This window comes from Hemibagrus wyckioides, linkage group LG13, assembly GCF_019097595.1.
Source record: "Hemibagrus wyckioides isolate EC202008001 linkage group LG13, SWU_Hwy_1.0, whole genome shotgun sequence".
Classification (NCBI taxonomy): Eukaryota; Metazoa; Chordata; class Actinopteri; order Siluriformes; family Bagridae; genus Hemibagrus; species Hemibagrus wyckioides.
Genome location: NC_080722.1, coordinates 3348961 through 3372169, shown reverse-complemented (window position 1 = coordinate 3372169; position 23209 = coordinate 3348961). Strand labels below are relative to the sequence as shown.

Here is a 23209-nt window from a genome sequence, read left to right as displayed (position 1 = left end):
GGGAAGTAGACAAATGTGTAGATAGATAGATAGATAGATAGATAGATAGATAGATAGATAGATAGATATACAAACAGATAGATAGATAGATAGATAGATAGATATACAAACAGATAGATAGATAGATAGATAGATAGATATACAAACAGATAGATAGATAGATAGATAGATAGATAGATAGATAGATAGATAGATAGAGTGCCAATACTTGCCAGTAATTCTGGAGTTGACTACAGAATCGTCCCTTTCTAAAACAAAATCGACACCGCCCCTGCGTCTCTGCCATTGGTCAGCCGGACTCGCACAGCGCGTTATGATTGGTTGTTCCAGGTGCCACTCTGTGGTGTGTGTTGACAGCTGGAGGTGGGACGCTGTCCTGCACGAGCTCCAGTTTGAATGTGTAAGTGAACGGACAGTAACAGTGGAGCTGGAGCCGCTTCCCTCTTATCATCATCATCCTCATCTCTCTGGGGTTTTACATCCCGGAATAAAACAATATGACGGGAAACAGCGGGAAAGGTAAGGAAGAAATATCTCCCTAGACCAATTTACCGGCGAATTGTATAATTATTAGCGGAACGTTAGTTTTCTGGACGCGTTAGCTTTCACTGTTAGCACCACATGTGCGCCTAGTATATTTTATTTCATTTTAAAATATCATATTACTTTCATTTAGCACACAAAACAGCTCCTGTTTGAACCCGACCTCTTTATAAACATCTTTCTATAATTCCTATAGTGGTATAAACTGTTTCTCTGCGTTACACTTGGGAGAGATTGATTTTCCTCTTCCTTTTGTTCCCCGGTTATTTATTTAAACTGTATAAATGGCATCGTATAGCCGTTACAGTGTAAAGCCAGAGGGATACTTTGGTCATTTGGACACTTCCGGGTGGGTTTTTTGCAGTTTTTGGGTGAACACGAGCACAAAGAACGACAGAAGGGAGGTGATTAATAGGCGGCAGAAGCGCGTGCGCGAGCGCTCGCGTGGTCCGACGGGCGCGCGCATCAGGGAGCGTGTCCCAAAGTACTGTACTACTCTATAGTGTGTGATATCTACCAGTGTACCTGTGCTACAGGAAATACAGGTCATGCTGTAGAAGTATTGGCACCCCATTCTTATTGGTACCCCGTCTATCTATCTATCTATCTATCTATCTATCTATCTATCTATCTATCTATCTATCAGTATTGGCACCCCATTCTTATTGGTACCCCGTCTATCTATCTATCTATCTATCTATCTATCTATCTATCTATCTATCTATCTATCTATCTCTCAGTGTTTCTTATTAAATCTCCCAGAGGTTTATTGTTCTATAACACTGTTAGCTTGTACCCTATGTGGTGAGTATATAAAGTCAATAAGAAAAACCAGACTCCTAATGTTTTTGCCAAACACACAAGCCTCTCACGTACAATGATCTTTTCTGCTGCAGACGCTGGAGTCTAATCTGAAATCAAAGATGGATAATAATATTTAAAATAATGACCAGACTGATAAACAGTGAGGAATTTGTACAAGATGTTGTGGAACAAAACTAACAAGAGCATGAAGCATAAAAATATCAACACGCTGATCGTGGTGGAAAAGTGCAGTCTGTGTAGTCTCGGTTATATTTATGTATATATATATTGAACATGGCTGATGTTTATGCTAGTCTGCTAATAGACAAACTTCTTTCTATTCCATGAGGGAAGGTGTTAGGTGATGTTGCATGCGATTTGGGACGTGGCTCCATGGATGAGTGAGGGATCAGCTGGCAGTTTTGGAGACACACCCCATTCAGACCGGAGATTATCCCTATAGCAGTGGGGGGAGGGAGACTGGGACAAGGAGGGGGACAAGCCACAATAGGCACACTACAGAGGAAGGGAGGGAGGGAGGGTGTGTTGACTGAGCTAAATGATTCAGAATAAATCCAGTTAATCAAACATGAGAGCATATTATTATTATTAGCTGTTTTGTGGACTCGAGGAAAAGCTACAGCAGTTATTTTTAAAATGAATGGTCGGATACATGTGTGTTTATTTGTGTGTGTGTGTGTGTGTGTGTTTGTGCAAGCACTTCTTGGATCTCACAGAGGAAGTTTTTCAGGTCCAATTCAATCCGCTGCTTTCTACACTGAACAATTAGCCTGAGACACACCCTCAGCTCCTTCCTGTTTGCTGGATTTCTAAGAGAGTTTCAGCTCTGATGTGTTGACATCAGGGATAAAGACACTGAGAGACTGAGACACTGAAACAATGAGACACTGAAACACTGAGAGACTGAGACACTGTAACACTGAGACACTGAAATACTGTAACACTGAGACACTGTAACACTGAGACACTGTAACACTGAGACACTGTAACACTGAGACACTGAAACACTGAGACACTGAAAAATTTTGAGATTGTAACACTGAGACACTGAAACACTAACACTGAGACACTGTGACACTGAAACACTGAGACACTGAAATACTGTAACACTGAGACACTGAGACACTGTTACACTGAGACACTGAAACACTGAGACACTGAAACATTGAGAGACTGTAACACTGAGACACTGAAACACTGTAACACTGTAACACTGAGACACTGTAACACTGAGACACTGAAACATTGAGAGACTGTAACACTGAGACACTGAAACACTGAGACACTGAAACACTGAGACACTGAAATACTGTAACACTGAGACACTGTAACACTGAGACACTAACACTGAGACACTGAAACATTGAGACACAAACACTGAGACTGAAACATTGAGAGACTAACACAGACACTGAGACACTAACACTGAGACACTGTAACACTGAGACACTGAGACACTGTAACACTGAGACACTGAAATACTGTAACACTGAGACACTGTAACACTGAGACACTGTAACACTGAGACACTGAAGCACTGAGACACTGAAACATTGAGAGACTGTAACACAGAGACACTGAAACACTGAGACACTGAAACACTGAGACACTGTGACACAAACACTGGGACACTGAAACACTGAGACACTGAAACATTGAGAGACTGTAACACTGAGACACTGAAACACTGTAACACTGAGACACTGACACTGAAACACTGAGACACTGAAACACTGAGACACTGTAACACTGAGACACTGACACTGAGACACTGAAACACTGAGACACTGAAACACTGAGACTCTGAGACACTGAAACACTGAGACACTGAAACACTGAGACACTGTAACACTGAGACACTGTAACACTGAGACACTGAAATACCGTGACACTGTGACACTGTGACACTGTAACACTGAGACACTGAAACACTGAGACACTGTAACACTGAGACACTGAAACACTGAGACACTGAGACACTGAAACACTGAGACACTGAAACACTGAGACACTGAAACACTGAGACACTGTAACACTGAGACACTGTAACACTGAGACACTAAAATACCGTAACACTGAGACACTGTGACACTGTAACACTGAGACACTGTAACACTGAGACACTGTAACACTGAGACACTGAAACACTGAGACACTGAAATACCGTAACACTGAGACACTGTGACACTGTAACACAGACACTGAAACACTGAAATACTGTAAGACTGAGACACTAACACTGAGACACTGAAACATTGAGAGACTGTGACACTGAAACACTGAGACACTGTAACACTGAGACACTGACACTGAGACACTGAGACACTGTAACACTGAGACACTGAAACACTGAGACTCTGAGACACTGACACTGAGACACTGAAACACTGAGACACTGTAACACTGAGACACTGTAACACTGAGACACTGAAATACCGTAACACTGAGACACTGTGACACTGTGACACTGTAACACTGAGACACTGAAACACTGAGACACTGAAACACTGAGACACTAACACTGAGACACTAACACTGAGACACTGAAATACCGTAACACTGAGACACTGTGACACTGTGACACTGTAACACTGAGACACTGAAACACTGAGACACTGAAACACTGAGACACTGAGACACTGTAACACTGAGACACTGAAACACTGAGACTCTGAGACACTGACACTGAGACACTGAAACACTGAGACACTGAAACACTGAGACACTGTAACACTGAGACACTGAAACACTGAGACACTGAAATACCGTAACACTGAGACACTGTGACACTGTGACACTGTAACACTGAGACACTGTAACACTGAGACACTGTAACACTGAGACACTGAAACACTGAGACACTGAAATACCGTAACACTGAGACACTGTGACACTGTAACACTGAGACACTGAAACACTGAAACACTGAAATACTGTAAGACTGAGACACTAACACTGAGACACTGAAACAATGAGAGACTGTAACACTGAGACACTGAAATACTGTAACACTGAGACACTGAAATACTGTAACACTGAGACACTGAAACACTGAGACACTGAAACACTGAGACACTAACACTGAGACACTGTAACACTGAAACACAGACACTGAAACAATGAGACACTGAAACATTGAGAGACTGTAACACTGAGACACTGAAACACTGAGACACTGAAATACCGTAACACTGAGACACTGTGACACTGTAACACTGAGACACTGAAACACTGAAACACTGAAATACTGTAAGACTGAGACACTAACACTGAGACACTGAAACATAGAGAGACTGTAACACTGAGACACTGAAACACTAACACTGAGACACTGAAATACTGTAACACTGAGACACTGAAACACTGAAACACTGAGACACTGAAACACTGAGACACTAACACTGAGACACTGTAACACTGAAACACAGACACTGAAACAATGAGACACTGAAACATTGAGAGACTGTAACACTGAGACACTGAAATACTGTAAGACTGAGACACTAACACTGAGACACTGAAACATTGAGAGACTGTAACACTGAGACACTGAAATACCGTAACACTGAGACACTGAAACACTGAAACACTGAAATACTGTAAGACTGAGACACTAACACTGAGACACTGAAATACTGTAAGACTGAGACACTGAAACACTGAGACACTGAAACACTGAGACACTGAAACACTGAAACACTGAGACACTGTGACACTGTGACACTGAGACACTGTAACACTGAGACACTGAAACACTGAGACACTGAAACATTGAGAGACTGTAACACTGAGACACTGAAACACTGTAACACTGAGACACTGTGACACTGAGACTGTGACACTGAAACACTGAGACACTGAAACACTGAAAAACTGAGACACTGAAACACTGACACTGAGACACTGAAACACTGAAACATTGAGAGACTGTAACACTGAAACACTGAGACACTGAAACACTGTAACACTGAGACACTGAGACACTGAAACATTGAGAGATTGTAACACTGAGACACTGAAACACTGAAACACTGAGACACTGAAATACTGTGACACTGAGACACTGAAACATTGAGAGACTGTAACACTGAAACACTGAGACACTGAAACACTGAGACACTGAAACATTGAGAGACTGTAACACTGAGACACTGAAACACTGAGACACTGAAACATTGAGAGACTGTAACACTGTGACACTGAGACACTGAAATACTGAGACACTGTAACACTGAGACACTGAAATACTGAGACACTGTAACACTGAGACACTGAAACACTGTGACACTGTAACACAGACACTGTAACACTGAGACACTGTAACACTGAGACACTGAAACACTGAGACACTGAAATACCGTAACACTGAGACACTGTGACACTGTAACACAGACACTGAAACACTGAAATACTGTAAGACTGAGACACTAACACTGAGACACTGAAACATTGAGAGACTGTGACACTGAAACACTGAGACACTGTAACACTGAGACACTGAAACACTGAGACACTGAAACACTGAGACACTGTAACACTGAGACACTGAAACACTGAGACTCTGAGACACTGACACTGAGACACTGAAACACTGAGACACTAACACTGAGACACTAACACTGAGACACTGAAATACCGTAACACTGAGACACTGTGACACTGAGACACTGTAACACTGAAACACTGAGACACTGAGACACTGAAACACTGAGACACTGAAACACTGAGACACTGAAACACTGAGACACTGAAACACTGAGACACTGAAACACTGAGACACTGAAACACTGAGACACTGTAACACTGAGACACTGAAACACTGAGACACTGAAATACTGTGACACTGAAACACTGAGACACTGAAACATTGAGAGACTGTGACACTGAGACACTGTAACACTGAGACACTGTGACACTGAAACACTGAGACACTGAAATACTGTAACACTGAGACACTGAAACACTGAGACACTGAAACATTGAGAGACTGTAACACTGAGACACTGAAACACTGTAACACTGAGACACTGTAACACTGAGACACTGAAACATTGAGAGACTGTAACAATGAAACACTGAGACACTGTAACACTGAGACACTGTAACACTGAGACACTGAAACACTGAGACACTGTGACACTGAAACACTGAGACACTGAAACACTGAGACACTAACACTGAGACACTGAAACACTGAGACACTGAAACATTGAGAGACTGTAACAATGAAACACTGAGACACTGTAACACTGAGACACTGAGACACTGAAACACTGAGACACTGAAACACTGAGACACTGTAACACTGAGACACTGAAACACTGAGACACTGTAACACTGAGACACTGTAACACTGAGACACTGAGACACTGAAACACTGAGACACTGAAATACTGTGACACTGAAACACTGAGACACTGAAACATTGAGAGACTGTAACACTGAGACACTGAAACACTGAGACACTGTAACACTGAGACACTGAAACATTGAGAGACTAACACTGAGACACTGAAACACTGAGACACTGTAACACTGAGACACTGAAACATTGAGAGACTGTAACACTGAGACACTGAAACACTAACACTGAGACACTGTGACACTGTGACACTGAAACACTGAGACACTGAAACACTGAGACACTGAAATACTGTAACACTGAGACACTGTAACACTGAGACACTGTGACACTGAAACATTGAGAGACTGTAACACTGAGACACTGAAACACTGAGACACTGAAATACTGTAACACTGAGACACTGTAACACTGAGACACTGTGACACTGAAACATTGAGAGACTGTAACACTGAGACACTGTGACACTGAGACACTGAAACACTAACACTGAGACACTGAAACACTGAGACACTGAAACATTGAGAGACTGTAACACTGAGACACTGAAATACTGTAACACTGAGACACTGAAACACTGAGACACTGAAACACTGAGACACTGAAACACTGAGACACTGTAACACAGACACTGTAACACTGAGACACTGAAACACTGAGACACTGAAATACTGTAACACTGAGACACTGAAACACTGAGACACTGAAATACTGTAACACTGAGACACTGAAACAATGAGACACTGAAACATTGAGAGACTGTAACACTGAGACACTGAAATACTGTAACACTGAGACACTGAAACACTGAGACACTGAAACATTGAGAGACTGTAACACTGAGACACTGTGACACTGAGACACTAACACTGAGACACTGAAATACTGAGACACTGTAACACTGAGACACTGAAACACTGAGACACTGAAACATTGAGAGACTAACACTGAGACACTGAAACACTGAGACACTGAAACATTGAGAGACTGTGACACTGAAACACTGAGACACTGAAACACTGAGACACTGAAACATTGAGAGACTGTAACACTGAGACACTGAAACACTGAGACACTGAAACACTGAGACACTGAAACATTGAGAGACTGTAACACTGAGACACTAACACTGAGACACTGAAACATTGAGAGACTGTAACACTGAGACACTGAAATACTGTAACACTGAGACACTGAAACACTGAGACACTGAAACACTGAGACACTGTAACACTGAGACACTGTAACACTGAGACACTGTAACACTGAAACACTGAGACACTGAAACACTGAGACACTGAAATACTGTAACACTGAGACACTGAAACAATGAGACACTGAAACATTGAGAGACTGTAACACTGAGACACTGAAACATTGAGAGACTGTAACACTGAGACACTGAAATACTGTAACACTGAGACACTGAAACACTGAGACACTGAAACACTGAGACACTGAAACATTGAGAGACTAACACTGAGACACTGAGACACTGAAACACTGAGACACTGTAACACTGAGACACTGTAACACTGAAACACTGAGACACTGAAATACTGTAACACTGAGACACTGAAACAATGAGACACTGAAACATTGAGAGACTGTAACACTGAGACACTGAAATACTGTAACACTGAGACACTGAAACACTGAAACACTGAGACACTGTGACACTGAGACACTGTGACACTGAGACACTGTAACACTGAGACACTGAAATACTGAGACACTGTAACACTGAGACACTGAAACACTGAGACACTGAAACATTGAGAGACTGTAACACTGAGACACTGAAACACTGAGACACTGAAACATTGAGAGACTGTGACACAAACACTGAGACACTGAAACACTGAGACACTGAAACATTGAGACACTGAAACATTGAGAGACTGTGACACTGAAACACTGAGACACTGTGACACTGAGACACTGAAACACTGTAACACTGAGACACTGAAACACTGAGACACTGAAACATTGAGAGACTGTAACACTGAGACACTGAAACACTGAGACACTGTGACACTGAAACACTGAAACACTGAAAAACTGAGACACTGAAACACTGAAACATTGAGAGACTGTAACACTGAAACACTGAGACACTGAAACACTGAGACACTGAGACACTGTAACACTGAGACACTGAAACACTGAGACACTGAAACATTGAGAGATTGTAACACTGAGACACTGAAACACTGTAACACTGAGACACTGAAACACTGAGACACTGAAACATTGAGAGACTGTAACACTGAAACACTGAGACACTAACACTGAGACACTGAAACACTGAGACACTGAAACATTGAGAGACTGTAACACTGAGACACTGAAACACTGAGACACTGAAATACTGTAACACTGAGACACAAACACTGAGACACTGAAACATTGAGAGACTGTAACACTGAGACACTGAGACACTGTGACACTGAAACACTGGGACACTGAAACACTGAGACACTGTAACACTGAGACACCGAGACACTGAAACATTGAGAGACTGTAACAATGAAACACTGAGACACTGTAACACTGAGACACTGAAACATTGAGAGACTGTAACACTGAAACACTGAGACACTGAAACATTGAGAGACTGTAACACTGAGACACTGTAACACTGAGACACTGTGACACTGAAACACTGAGACACTGAAATACTGTAACACTGAGACACTGAAACACTGAGACACTGAAACATTGAGAGACTGTAACACTGAGACACTGAGACACTGAAACACTGTAACACTGAGACACTGTAACACTGAGACACTGAAACATTGAGAGACTGTAACAATGAAACACTGAGACACTGTAACACTGAGACACTGAGACACTGAAACACAGACACTGTGACACTGAAACACTGAGACACTGAAACACTAACACTGAGACACTGAAACACTGAGACACTGACACATTGAGAGACTGTAACACTGAAACACTGAGACACTAACACTGAGACACTGAAACACTGAGACACTGAAACATTGAGAGACTGTAACACTGAGACACTGTAACACTGAGACACTGTGACACTGAAACACTGAGACACTGAAATACTGTAACACTGAGACACTGAAACATTGAGAGACTGTAACACTGAGACACTGAAACACTGTAACACTGAGACACTGAGACACTAACACTGAGACACTGAAATACTGTAACACTGAGACACTGAAACATTGAGAGACTGTAACACTGAGACACTGAAACACTGTAACACTGTAACACTGAGACACTGTAACACTGAGACACTGTAACACTGAGACACTGTAACATTGAGAGACTGTAACACTGAGACAATGTAACACTGAGACACTGTGACACTGTAACACTGAGACACTGTGACACTGTGACACTGTAACACTGAGACACTGAAATACTGTAACACTGAGACACTGAAACACTGAGACACTGAAACATTGAGAGACTGTAACACTGAGACACTGAAACACTGAAACACTGTAACACTGAGACACTGAAACACTGAGACACTGAAACATTGAGAGACTGTAACACTGAGACAATGTAACACTGAGACACTGAGACACTGTGACACTGTAACACTGAGACACTGTAACACTGAGACACTGAAATACTGTAACACTGAGACACTGAAACACTGAGACACTGAAACATTGAGAGACTGTAACACTGAGACACTGAAACACTGTAACACTGTGACACTGAGACACTGTAACACTGAGACACTGAAATACTGTAACACTGAGACACTGAAACAGACACTGAAACATTGAGAGACTGTAACACTGAGACACTGTAACACTGAGACACTGTAACACTGAGACACTGTAACATTGAGAGACTGTAACACTGAGACAATGTAACACTGAGACACTGTGACACTGTAACACTGAGACACTGTGACACTGTAACACTGAGACACTGAAATACTGTAACACTGAGACACTGAAACACTGAGACACTGAAACATTGAGAGACTGTAACACTGAGACACTGAAACACTGTAACACTGAGACACTGAAACACTGAAACACTGTAACACTGAGACACTGTAACACTGAGACACTGTAACACTGAGACACTGAAACACTGAGACACTGAAACATTGAGACACTGAAACATTGAGACACTAACATTGAGAGACTGTAACACTGAGACACTTTAACACTGAGACACTGTAACACTGAGACACTGTAACATTGAGACACTGTAACACTGAGACACTGTAACATTGAGACACTGTAACATTGAGAGACTGTAACACTGAGACAATGTAACACTGTGACACTGTAACACTGAGACACTGAAACATTGAGAGACTGTAACACTGAGACACTAACACTGAGACACTGTAACATTGAGAGACTGTAACACTGAGACACTGTAACATTGAGAGACTGTAACACTGAAACATTGAGAGACTGTAACACTGAGACACTGAAACACTGAGACACTGAAACATTGAGAGACTGTAACACTGTGACACTGAAACACTGAAACACTGAGACACTGAAACATTGAGAGACTGTAACACTGTGACACTGAAACACTGAGACCCTGAAACACTGAGACACTGAAACACTGAGACACTGAAATACTGTAACACTGAGACACTGTAACACTGAGACACTGTGACACTGAAACATTGAGAGACTGTAACACTGAGACACTGAAACACTGAGACACTGAAATACTGTAACACTGAGACACTGTAACACTGAGACACTGTGACACTGAAACATTGAGAGACTGTTACACTGAGACACTGTAACACTGAGACACTGACACTGTGACACTGAGACACTGAAACACTAACATTGAGACACTGAAACACTGAGACACTGAAACATTGAGAGACTGTAACATTGAGACACCGAAATACTGTAACACTGAGACCCTGAAACACTGAGACACTGAAACACTGAGACACTGAAACACTGAGACACTGTAACACTGAGACACTGTAACACTGAAACACTGAGACACTGAAACACTGAGACACTGAAATACTGTAACACTGAGACACTGAAACAATGAGACACTGAAACATTGAGAGACTGTAACACTGAGACACTGAAATACTGTAACACTGAGACACTAACACTGAGACACTGAAATACTGTAACACTGAGACACTGAAACACTGAGACACTGAAACATTGAGAGACTGTAACACTGAGACACTGAAATACTGTAACACTGAGACACTGAAACATTGAGAGACTGTAACACTGAGACACTGTGACACTGAGACACTGTAACACTGAGACACTGAAATTCTGAGACACTGTAACACTGAGACACTGAAACACTGAGACACTGAAACATTGAGAGACTGTAACACTGAGACACTGAAACACTGAGACACTGAAACATTGAGAGACTGTGACACTGAAACACTGAGACACTGAAACATTGAGAGACTGTAACACTGAGACACTGAAACACTGAGACACTGTAACACTGAGACACTGAAACACTGAGACACTGAAACACTGAGACACTGTAACACTGAGACACTGAAACACTGAGACACTGAAACACTGAGACACTGAAACACTGAGACACTGAAACACTGAAACACTGTAACACTGAGACACTGAAACACTGAGACACTGAAACATTGAGAGACTGTAACACTGAGACACTGAAACACTGTAACACTGAGACACTGAGACACTGTGACACTGAAACACTGAGACACTGAAACACTGAAAAACTGAGACACTGAAACACTGACACTGAGACACTGAAACACTGAAACATTGAGAGACTGTAACACTGAAACACTGAGACACTGAAACACTGAGACACTGTAACACTGAGACACTGAAACACTGAGACACTGAAACATTGAGAGACTGTAACACTGAGACACTGAAATACTGTGACACTGTGACACTGAAACACTGAGACACTGAAATACTGTAACACTGAGACACTGAAACACTGAGACACTGAAACATTGAGAGACTGTAACACTGAGACACTGTAACACTGAGACACTGAGACACTGTGACACTGAGACACTGAGACACTGAAACACTGTAACACTGAGACACTGAAACACTGTAACACTGAGACACTGAGACACTGTAACACTGTAACACTGTGACACTGAAACACTGAGACACTGAAACACTGAGACACTGAAACATTGAGAGACTGTAACACTGAAACACTGAGACACTGTAACACTGAGACACTGAAACACTGAGACACTGAAACATTGAGAGACTGTAACACTGAGACACTGAGACACTGAAACACTGTGACACTGAAACACTGAGACACTGAAACATTGAGAGACTGTAACACTGAGACACTGTAACACTGAGACACTGTGACACTGAAACACTGAGACACTGAAATACTGTAACACTGAGACACTGAAACACTGAGACACTGAAACATTGAGAGACTGTAACACTGAGACACTGAAACACTGAGACACTGAAACATTGAGAGACTGTAACACTGAGACACTGAGACACTGAAACACTAACACTGAGACACTGTAACACTGAGACACTGAGACACTGAAACATTGAGAGACTGTAACAATGAAACACTGAGACACTGTAACACTGAGACACTGAAACACTGAGACACTGTGACACTGAGACACTGAGACACTGAGACACTGAAGCACTGTAACACTGAGACACTGAAACACTGAGACACTGAAATACTGTAACACTGAGACACTGAAATACTGTAACACTGAGACACTGAAACACTGAGACACTGAAATACTGTAACACTGAGACACTGAAATACTGTAACACTGAGACACTGAAACACTGAGACACTGAAATACTGTAACACTGAGACACTGACACTGAAACATTGAGACACTGAAACACTAACACTGAGACACTGAAACACTGTAACACTGAGACACTGTGACACTGAGACACTGAAACATTGAGAGACTATAACACTGACACACTGAAACACTGAGACACTGAAACATTGAGACACTGAAACACTGAGACACTGAAACACTGAGAGACTGTAACACTGAAACACTGAGACACTGAAACACTGAGACACTGAAACATTGAGAGACTGTAACACTGAGACACTGTAACACTGAGACACTGAGACACTGAAACACTAACACTGAGACACTGAAACACTGAGACACTGAAACATTGAGAGACTGTAACACTGAGACACTGAAACACTGTAACACTGAGACACTGAGACACTGAAACACTGTAACACTGAGACACTGTAACACTGAGACACTGTAACACTGAGACACTGAAATACTGTAACACTGAGACACTGTAACACTGAGACACTGAAACACTGAGACACTGAAACATTGAGACACTGAAACACTGAGACACTGTAACACTGAGACACTGTAACATTGAGAGACTGTAACACTGAGACACTGTAACATTGAGACACTGTAACACTGAGACACTGTGACACTGAAACATTGAGAGACTGTAACACTGAGACACTGAAACACTGAGACACTGAAATACTGTAACACTGAGACATTGAAACACTGAGACACTGAAATACTGTAACACTGAGACACTGTAACACTGAGACACTGTAACACTGAGACACTGAAACACTGAGACACTGAAATACTGTAACACTGAGACACTGTAACACTGAGACACTGAAACACTGAGACACTGAAACATTGAGAGACTGTAACACTGAGACACTGTAACACTGAGACACTGAAACACTGAGACACTGAAATACTGTAACACTGAGACACTGTAACACTGAGACACTGAAACATTGAGAGACTGTAACACTGAGACACTGAAACACTGAGACACTGAGACACTGAAACATCGAGAGACTGTAACACTGAGACACTGAAACACTGAGACACTGAGACACTGAAACATTGAGAGACTGTAACACTGAGACACTGAAACACTGAGACACTGAGACACTGAAACATCGAGAGACTGTAACACTGAGACACTGAAACACTGAGACACTGAGACACTGAAACATTGAGAGACTGTAACACTGAGACACTGAAACACTGAGACACCGGGACATTCAAACACTAAAGTATTGAAACACTGGGACAATGAGACAGCGTCCTGCTCTCTCTTACCTGTCACACACCATCAGCCTGACCAGGTCAAAATAATCTTGAGGAATCCAGCATGACCGGCCAAGTGCACCCCTACGCCAGGGATATGATATCTTGTGGAAAAACAGAGATAAGCGTTTGGACACAGCTCAGTCCAGGAGAGAGCCTTTGATCAATAGCCAGTTGGGAATTTGGAAGGGGTGTGTCCCAGAAACACAAGATTCCTGTAGCAAAGAAGGAGAAGAGAACTGATTTATCTTTCAAAATAACCTTTGATTTCGGATTGGTTTTCCACTGTGCTCTAATACGTCCAAAACAATGCGTGTCTCCTGTACAGATTGTTCTGAATGTTTATTTCATTAGAAGGGAAAGAATATTCAGGATTAATAACCGGTCAGTAACCATTACCAAGTAACTTACTATTAATACGCATTCATGGTGAATGGATTACTTAGATACAAAGACAATGGAACTAGCACATGTGGGCGGAGCTAGAAACAGTGTAAACTTCTGATTGGACATATTGCATCACTATAAGCTTGTCAGATTGAAATATAGTTGAAATAAATGTCTCTTCCTTTTCCTGTGAAAGTACCAGTAGGAGAATAGCAGGATGGGGCGTGGCATAACTGATGTTACAAAACAATCTCCCAAAAATGTTTTCTTGCACTTACACATCACTGCAGGAGAGGGCTCCAAAATCTCTGCTCTTAGAAGTTACATACTGCCGCTTTAAGCAGAACTTTAATGATACTGATATTTAAGAAGAGGATTAATAGCAATATAAATAAAAAACACAAGCCATATACATGTAGTTATATGTATAGGTGTAAATAAAATACATAAATAAAATACCACGTAATCAATAGATCATGATTTTAAATCACAATTTTGGCCAAAAGTGTGAAACTTGCTGATTTGACCAAATAATGAGTGATATAATTATAGAGATTACAATTTTATTTATTTATTAGAGGTTATTATTAATTACATAATTATATTTTTTCTATTTGAAATCAATCTTTTTAAATTGTAAGAAATGATGTAAATTATAATTTTTAATTTAAACTGATCAGTTTAATTTTTAAAAATAGACTAATAATAAAATTTTATTTATTTTCTGAATAAGTAAATGATTTAAATAGATCACAGTTTAAAAGATCAGGTTTTTTATATTTATATATTATGAAAAGAGCAACAATATTTTTTTCCAGAATCCCCTCATCATTATAAGATTTTCCTGTGTAATGTTCGGGGTCAGAGAAGTTATCAGTGTTTTTTATCTGTGTGATTTTGCCGGGAACTCTGAGGAGCAGTAATGCGAGGCGGTCGACTTATTGTACGCACCGTAGTAGAAATTCATCACTGATAAGCAGTAGGCTGTGGAGCGAAATGTGGCGTCGTAAATCACAGCAGAAACGCTTCAGCGTGTTGTTTTTAAGTTCAATCAGGAGTGATGAATCTGCCTGAAAGCCCCGTGCAGGACGTCAGGACGAGTCCTCGCTCCGTCTCTGGCGGTTCAGGTTCAGACAGGGCCATGCGAGTATGCATGATCATGCCGGTGCACGCCTCGTCTCAGCGTCTCCCTGCACGACCTACACGCCGGTTTATCTAGCCACACTGCCGTGACTTCGCCCTCACCATGATTACGGGTGCTAAAGTGTTCCTGGTGCTGCGATATTTAATCCTGATGGAAGCAGATAGCCTGACAGCTGGCTCCGTTTTCCCAAACATATCGACCGCTGCCAGCTGCCATGACATCAGCATCGGACATCTGGGGAGAAAAAAAACCTCCCGCTGAGAGATTTTACTTAGCACACAACATGGGCTGATAGAAACAAGCTCCAGTTTTGGTGGGGAAGGCAGTGGTGGGTTACTGGGTTGGTGGTTTAGGGTCACTGGCTGTGTATCATGTGATACATGTAAGAAACTTGGAATTTCTCGACTCGAACTAGAGAAATCGTACCCAGAAAACACACCCTCTTTGAAAATATCTTCATCGTATATGAAACTTACTGAATCCAAATCAATCATCATGTATCATATTGTAGCAGAGATTTTGTGTTGAATCATGTGGAAACCTGTAGCTGTATCAAAGCAGATTCAGTCGTATTGTCAAATATTGACTTACATTGTAAGTTGTCTTTATTTGTCACGTACACATTACTGCACAGTGAAATTCTTTCTACACATATCCCATCCTCGAGGGTTAGGGTCAGAGCACAGGGTCAGCCATGATGCAACACCCCTGAAGCAGGTGTGTTAGGGGCCTTGCTCAAGGGCCCAACGGTGGCAGTTTGGTAGTGCTGTGGCTTGAACACCGATCTTCTGGTCAACAACCCAGAGCCTTAACCACTTGAGCTACCAATACTACCACTGCCCCTCTAGTCACATCCATAAGTATTAGCATCTCATTTATCTATCTATCTATCTATCTATCTATCTATCTATCTATCTATCTATCTATCTATCTATCTATCTATCTATTATATTACATAAATTACATCATTACCTTGAAGTCATATGGTAGCTTAAAATCATATATTGTATCCTATCGTATCATAGCAGATTGCTGTCTTTACAAATCATGTGGAATCCTGAGGCTCCATTAATAATAATAATAATAATAATAATAATAATAATAATAATAATAATAATAATAATAATAATGTTCATATTTTGCCAGCATGTTTTCCAGTAATGTCATGCTGTGATGTCACCATGAGCCAGGGGAGTGGCTTAAATGATTGACAGGCTTTTCATTATTCTCAGACAGTAATGATGGAAGCATGGTATTTTTTCAGGATGCAGGTGATAGCAGAAGGTTTGCTGGTTAAAATGCGGAGCAGCCATTCGCAGATTTTTTGCTAAGCCGGGAGACATGTTTGTGTGTTTTCAGGATTGTTTAAGCGTCACCCGATCCCTTCTCACCACTCCATCCCTTCTCACCACTCCATCCCGTTCGCCTCTCGACTTTTCCCTTGCTGTTTATTTACGACTATTTGGAACACTTTGACACTGTTGTGAATGTTGTTGTTGCTCTGAAACTCTGTTCAACGAGTGAAAGGTTGGACTGAAGAAATCTAGAGTTCAAGACGGATATTTAAACGTTTTTTTATTTTTATTTATTTTTTTTATTCAAATGAAAAAGAAAAACATTATCCAGACATCATGGCTTCCAGCCAAAAACCTGCTGACGTTTTTTTGGCATAGGTTTTTATTCAACACTCAATATTTCTTCTGCAAAAAAACAAAGTCAAACCTGTTGGAGGACAATAAAAAATATCATAAAACCTAAAATAAAAGCCAGCCTTAGAGGGGTGTGAAGTTCTCTCAGAGGAACCTCTACACCGGCAGGTGAAGCGTTTCCTCAGCAAGAAAGGTTTAAAGTGAAATTAATCTACATCAGCATGTACGACATGGATCAGGACTTCTCAGGTAAATCTCGACTTATCTCTTCCAGTGGAATTCCGATTTTCCATCACGTGTGTGTCAACGTGAACGTGGAAATGATGAAGGTGATTAAGGTGACAGCACCTGGGAAAAAAACAAACAAACAAACACACTGGAGTAGTTATATTTCGGTAGCTTTGTGTTTAATTACAGACTCATTTACACAGTTTGTGTTTGTGTGTTTAGGAGCAATCAGGGCTTAAGGATAGTGTGTGTGTGTGTGTGTTTGTGTGTTTGTGTGTGTTTGTGTGTGTGTGTGTGTTTGTGTGTGTGTGTGTGTGTTTGCGTGTGTTTGTGTATGTGTGTGTTTGTGTGTGTTTGTGTGTGTGTGTGTGTTTGTGTGTGTGTTTGCGTGTGTTTGTGTGTGTGTGTGTTTGTGTGTGACACCCAGCTGTGAACAGCTGCTTCTTCTCTTCCTCACTGAATTCCTAATCAGCCCCAGGCCTCGCCTGTTTCAGTGTTAGAGCTTCAGATCAATAAACGGTCCAGTCCAATCACCCCGGTAACCAATGGCAACCAAAAGGTTTTGCATGTCCTGTTAGATATAAAGAGAACTGATGGGATTTTATATATAACGATTTAATATATATGTGAGAGGTTGCTTCTGAAAGTATTTTGGTGCTTAAGATGAGTTTGGATTGAAATGGCTCTGTAAGGTGAGTGTATTAAAAAAAGAAAGGAAGGAAGGAAGGAAGGAAAGAAGGAAAGAAGGAAAGAAAGAAAGAAAGAAGGAAAGAAAGAAAGAAAGAAAGAAAGAAAAGAGAAATAAAAACTATAAAAAATATAGCACCAGGTCCTGGAGAAACGTTGTTTCATTTCACTATGTACTGCGTCAGCTATATGTGGTTGAAATGACAATAAAACTTCTTGAATCTTGAATCTTGAAAAAAAAGAAAGAAAGAAAGAAAGAACACATTGTCTGCTAAAGTAAAAACAAACCTAAACCTCTCATGAGTGTGTACATGTACTGGTATACTAAATAGTAGTAGTGTAGACACACACACACACACAGAGCCTGAGGGTAACATTTCTTTCTCATCGTGTATGTTCATGTGTGTGTGTGTGTGTGTGTGTGTTGGCTCAGAGCTGTTTGTGTTAAATCTAGGTGAACTCCACAGTTGTGAGTAACTCTCTGTGTGCTGCTTAGCTCAGCATGGACTTATTGTGGTTAGTCAGCTGAGTTAGTTAGTTGTTCACACACACACACACACACACACACATACACACACTCCACAGCTGATTATTTTCCTAACATCTCACGTTTTATCCTCCTCATACCACAGCAGCTTCCTGATTATTTAGTTTTTATCCGTTAATAATTACAATCAGTGTTGTGTTCTTTCTTACCCAACAGCAGCTCTATACAACACTATGGGCTCCACACATGCACTGACACTGGAGACTCCTTCCATGGCTTCCTACAGCTTGATGGAATTCTCATGAGTCCCCGTGTATGAGCAGTTGCTATAGAAACATTGCTGCTGTAATAGAGAACACCTTCCGACCAATCAGGATCCAGGATTCAGCAGCTCTGTGGAGTTAATAGTGTTAAGGCTTTTAGCTTGGTTTGACTTTCTTCTCCTCTCCTGTTGTCTGTCTGCTGTCTTATTTTCCTATCTGCCCACGGAGCTTCTTCATCCAACATTCTTTTTGCCCCTGAATTCTTTCTTTATTGAAAACAAGTACCAGGTGTGTGTTGTGAGTGCCGGTCATGCAGGTGTACACCTAAACGCCAGGTATTTCAAGCCCCGAGGCTTCTCCCTGCCCGTGCCCATCACTCCTTCCTTTACTTTTCTTTTTAGTTTCAGGTTGAACTTCACTGCAGAAGGTTTTATTGGAAATTCTGTTCCATGGTGCATACCTGCAATTCCACAATACACACACACACACACACACACACACACACACATTATTTATTATATTTTTTCTATTACATTCCACTGAACAAACAACAGCAAAAACCTTTGTAGCATAATTGTGTGTGTGTGTGTGTGACACTGATGATATTGATGACATGATGATAAATTATGTTAAAATACACTTTTCTGAAATATCTTTTTATTTAAAAAAAAAAACTCTTAAGCAGCTGATTTGATGAAAAAATATTAATGTTTTTAAAAAAATGAAAACTTTACAACTGCATTATGTTACATACCAAATGCTACACAACTTTACACCTTTACAACATACCAGAAAACTTCAACATGCTACAAAACGTTACAGCTGTACATAATGCTACAAAACATTACAACTTTACAAAACTTTACATCACACTACAGAACTTTACAATGTTACAAAACTTTACAACTTTACATCACGCTACGAAACTTTACAACTTTGCATCACGCTACGAAACTTTACAACTTTACATAACGCTACAAAACTTTACAACTTTACATAACACTACAAAACTTTACAACTTTACAAAACTTTACAATTTACATCATGCTACAAAACTGTACAAATGTACATCATGCTACAAAACTGTACAAATGTACATCATGCTACAAAACTTTACAACTTTACAACCAGAAAACTTTACAACCAGAAAACATTACAACCAGAAAACTTGACCAATTCACAACAAACTACAAAAAAATCAAGGTGCTACAAAACCTTAACAAACTAAAAAATCATACAACTTTGCAACACACTACAAAACTTTACAACTGTATAGCATGCTACAAAACTTTACAATTTACTATAAAACTTTACATCTGTACAGCTTACTACAAAACAGCTTTACAACATACTATAAAACTTTACAACTGTTTAGCTTACTACAAAACAGCTTTACAACATACTAATTTTTTTTTACAACTTTACAGCTTACTACAAAACAGCTTTACAACACTATAAAACTTTACAACTGTTCAGCTTACTACAAAACAGCTTTACAACACTAAAAAAACTTTACATCTGTACAGCTTACTACAAAACAGCTTTACAACACTAAAAAAACTTTACATCTGTACAGCTTACTACAAAACAGCTTTACAACATACTAGAAAACTTTACATCTGTACAGCTTACTACAAAACAGCTTTACAACATACTAGAAAACTTTACATCTGTACAGCTTACTACAAAACAGCTTTACAACATACTAGAAAACTTTACATCTGTACAGCTTACTACAAAACAGCTTTACAACACTAAAAAAAACTTTACATCTGTACAGCTTACTACAAAACAGCTTTACAACATACTAATTTTTTTTTTACAACTTTACAGCTTACTACAAAACAGCTTTACAACACTAAAAAAACTTTACATCTGTACAGCTTACTACAAAACAGCTTTACAACATACTAATTTTTTTTTACAACTTTACAGCTTACTACAAAACAGCTTTACAACACTATAAAACTTTACAACTGTTCAGCTTACTACAAAACAGCTTTACAACACTATAAAACTTTACAACTGTTCAGCTTACTACAAAACAGCTTCACAACACTAAAAAAAAACTTTACATCTGTACAGCTTACTACAAAACAGCTTTACAACACTAAAAAAACTTTACATCTGTACAGCTTACTACAAAACAGCTTTACAACATACTAGAAAACTTTACATCTGTACAGCTTACTACAAAACAGCTTTACAACATACTAGAAAACTTTACATCTGTACAGCTTACTACAAAACAGCTTTACAACATACTAGAAAACTTTACATCTGTACAGCTTACTACAAAACAGCTTTACAACACTAAAAAAACTTTACATCTGTACAGCTTACTACAAAACAGCTTTACAACATACTAGAAAACTTTACATCTGTACAGCTTACTACAAAACAGCTTTACAACATACTAGAAAACTTTACATCTGTACAGCTTACTACAAAACAGCTTTACAACACTAAAAAAAAACTTTACATCTGTACAGCTTACTACAAAACAGCTTTACAACACTAAAAAAAACTTTACATCTGTACAGCTTACTACAAAACAGCTTTACAACATACTAGAAAACTTTACAACTGTTTAGCTTACTACAAAACAGCTTTACAACACTAAAAAAAACTTTACATCTTTACAGCTTACTACAAAACAGCTTTACAACACTAAAAAAACTTTACATCTGTACAGCTTACTACAAAACAGCTTTACAACATACTAGAAAACTTTACATCTGTACAGCTTACTACAAAACAGCTTTACAACATACTAGAAAACTTTACATCTGTACAGCTTACTACAAAACAGCTTTACAACACTAAAAAAAAACTTTACATCTGTACAGCTTACTACAAAAACAGCTTTACAACATACTAATTTTTTTTTACAACTTTACAGCTTACTACAAAACAGCTTTACAACACTAAAAAAACTTTACATCTGTACAGCTTACTACAAAACAGCTTTACAACATACTAATTTTTTTTTACAACTTTACAGCTTACTACAAAACAGCTTTACAACACTATAAAACTTTACAACTGTTCAGCTTACTACAAAACAGCTTTACAACACTAAAAAAAAACTTTACATCTGTACAGCTTACTACAAAACAGCTTTACAACACTAAAAAAACTTTACATCTGTACAGCTTACTACAAAACAGCTTTACAACATACTAGAAAACTTTACATCTGTACAGCTTACTACAAAACAGCTTTACAACACTAAAAAAAAACTTTACATCTGTACAGCTTACTACAAAACAGCTTTACAACATACTAATTTTTTTTTTTACAACTTTACAGCTTACTACAAAACAGCTTTACAACACTAAAAAAAACTTTACATCTGTACAGCTTACTACAAAACAGCTTTACAACATACTAGAAAACTTTACAACTTTAGAACATGGTAGAAATAAACAACTTTACAACAAACTTTACATTATGGCATACCACAAAGCTGTAAAGTTTTTAGTTATAGATTATTTTACTTTCTCTTATACAGCATGTGTTTGATCATG

At 39.7% G+C, this 23209-nt stretch overlaps 1 protein-coding gene across 1 annotated transcript in view; it reads left to right on the top strand.

The window, feature by feature from the left end:
• The first annotated feature begins 364 nt into the window (after positions 1 to 364).
• Positions 365 to 23209, top strand: part of afap1 (actin filament associated protein 1) — an 85599-nt gene continuing 62754 nt past the window's right edge. Inside the window, exon 1 of the mRNA XM_058406192.1 lies at positions 365 to 519. Within this exon, the coding sequence (XP_058262175.1) occupies positions 498 to 519 (22 nt within the window). The 5' untranslated portion in view covers positions 365 to 497. The remainder of the gene's footprint in view (positions 520 to 23209) is intronic.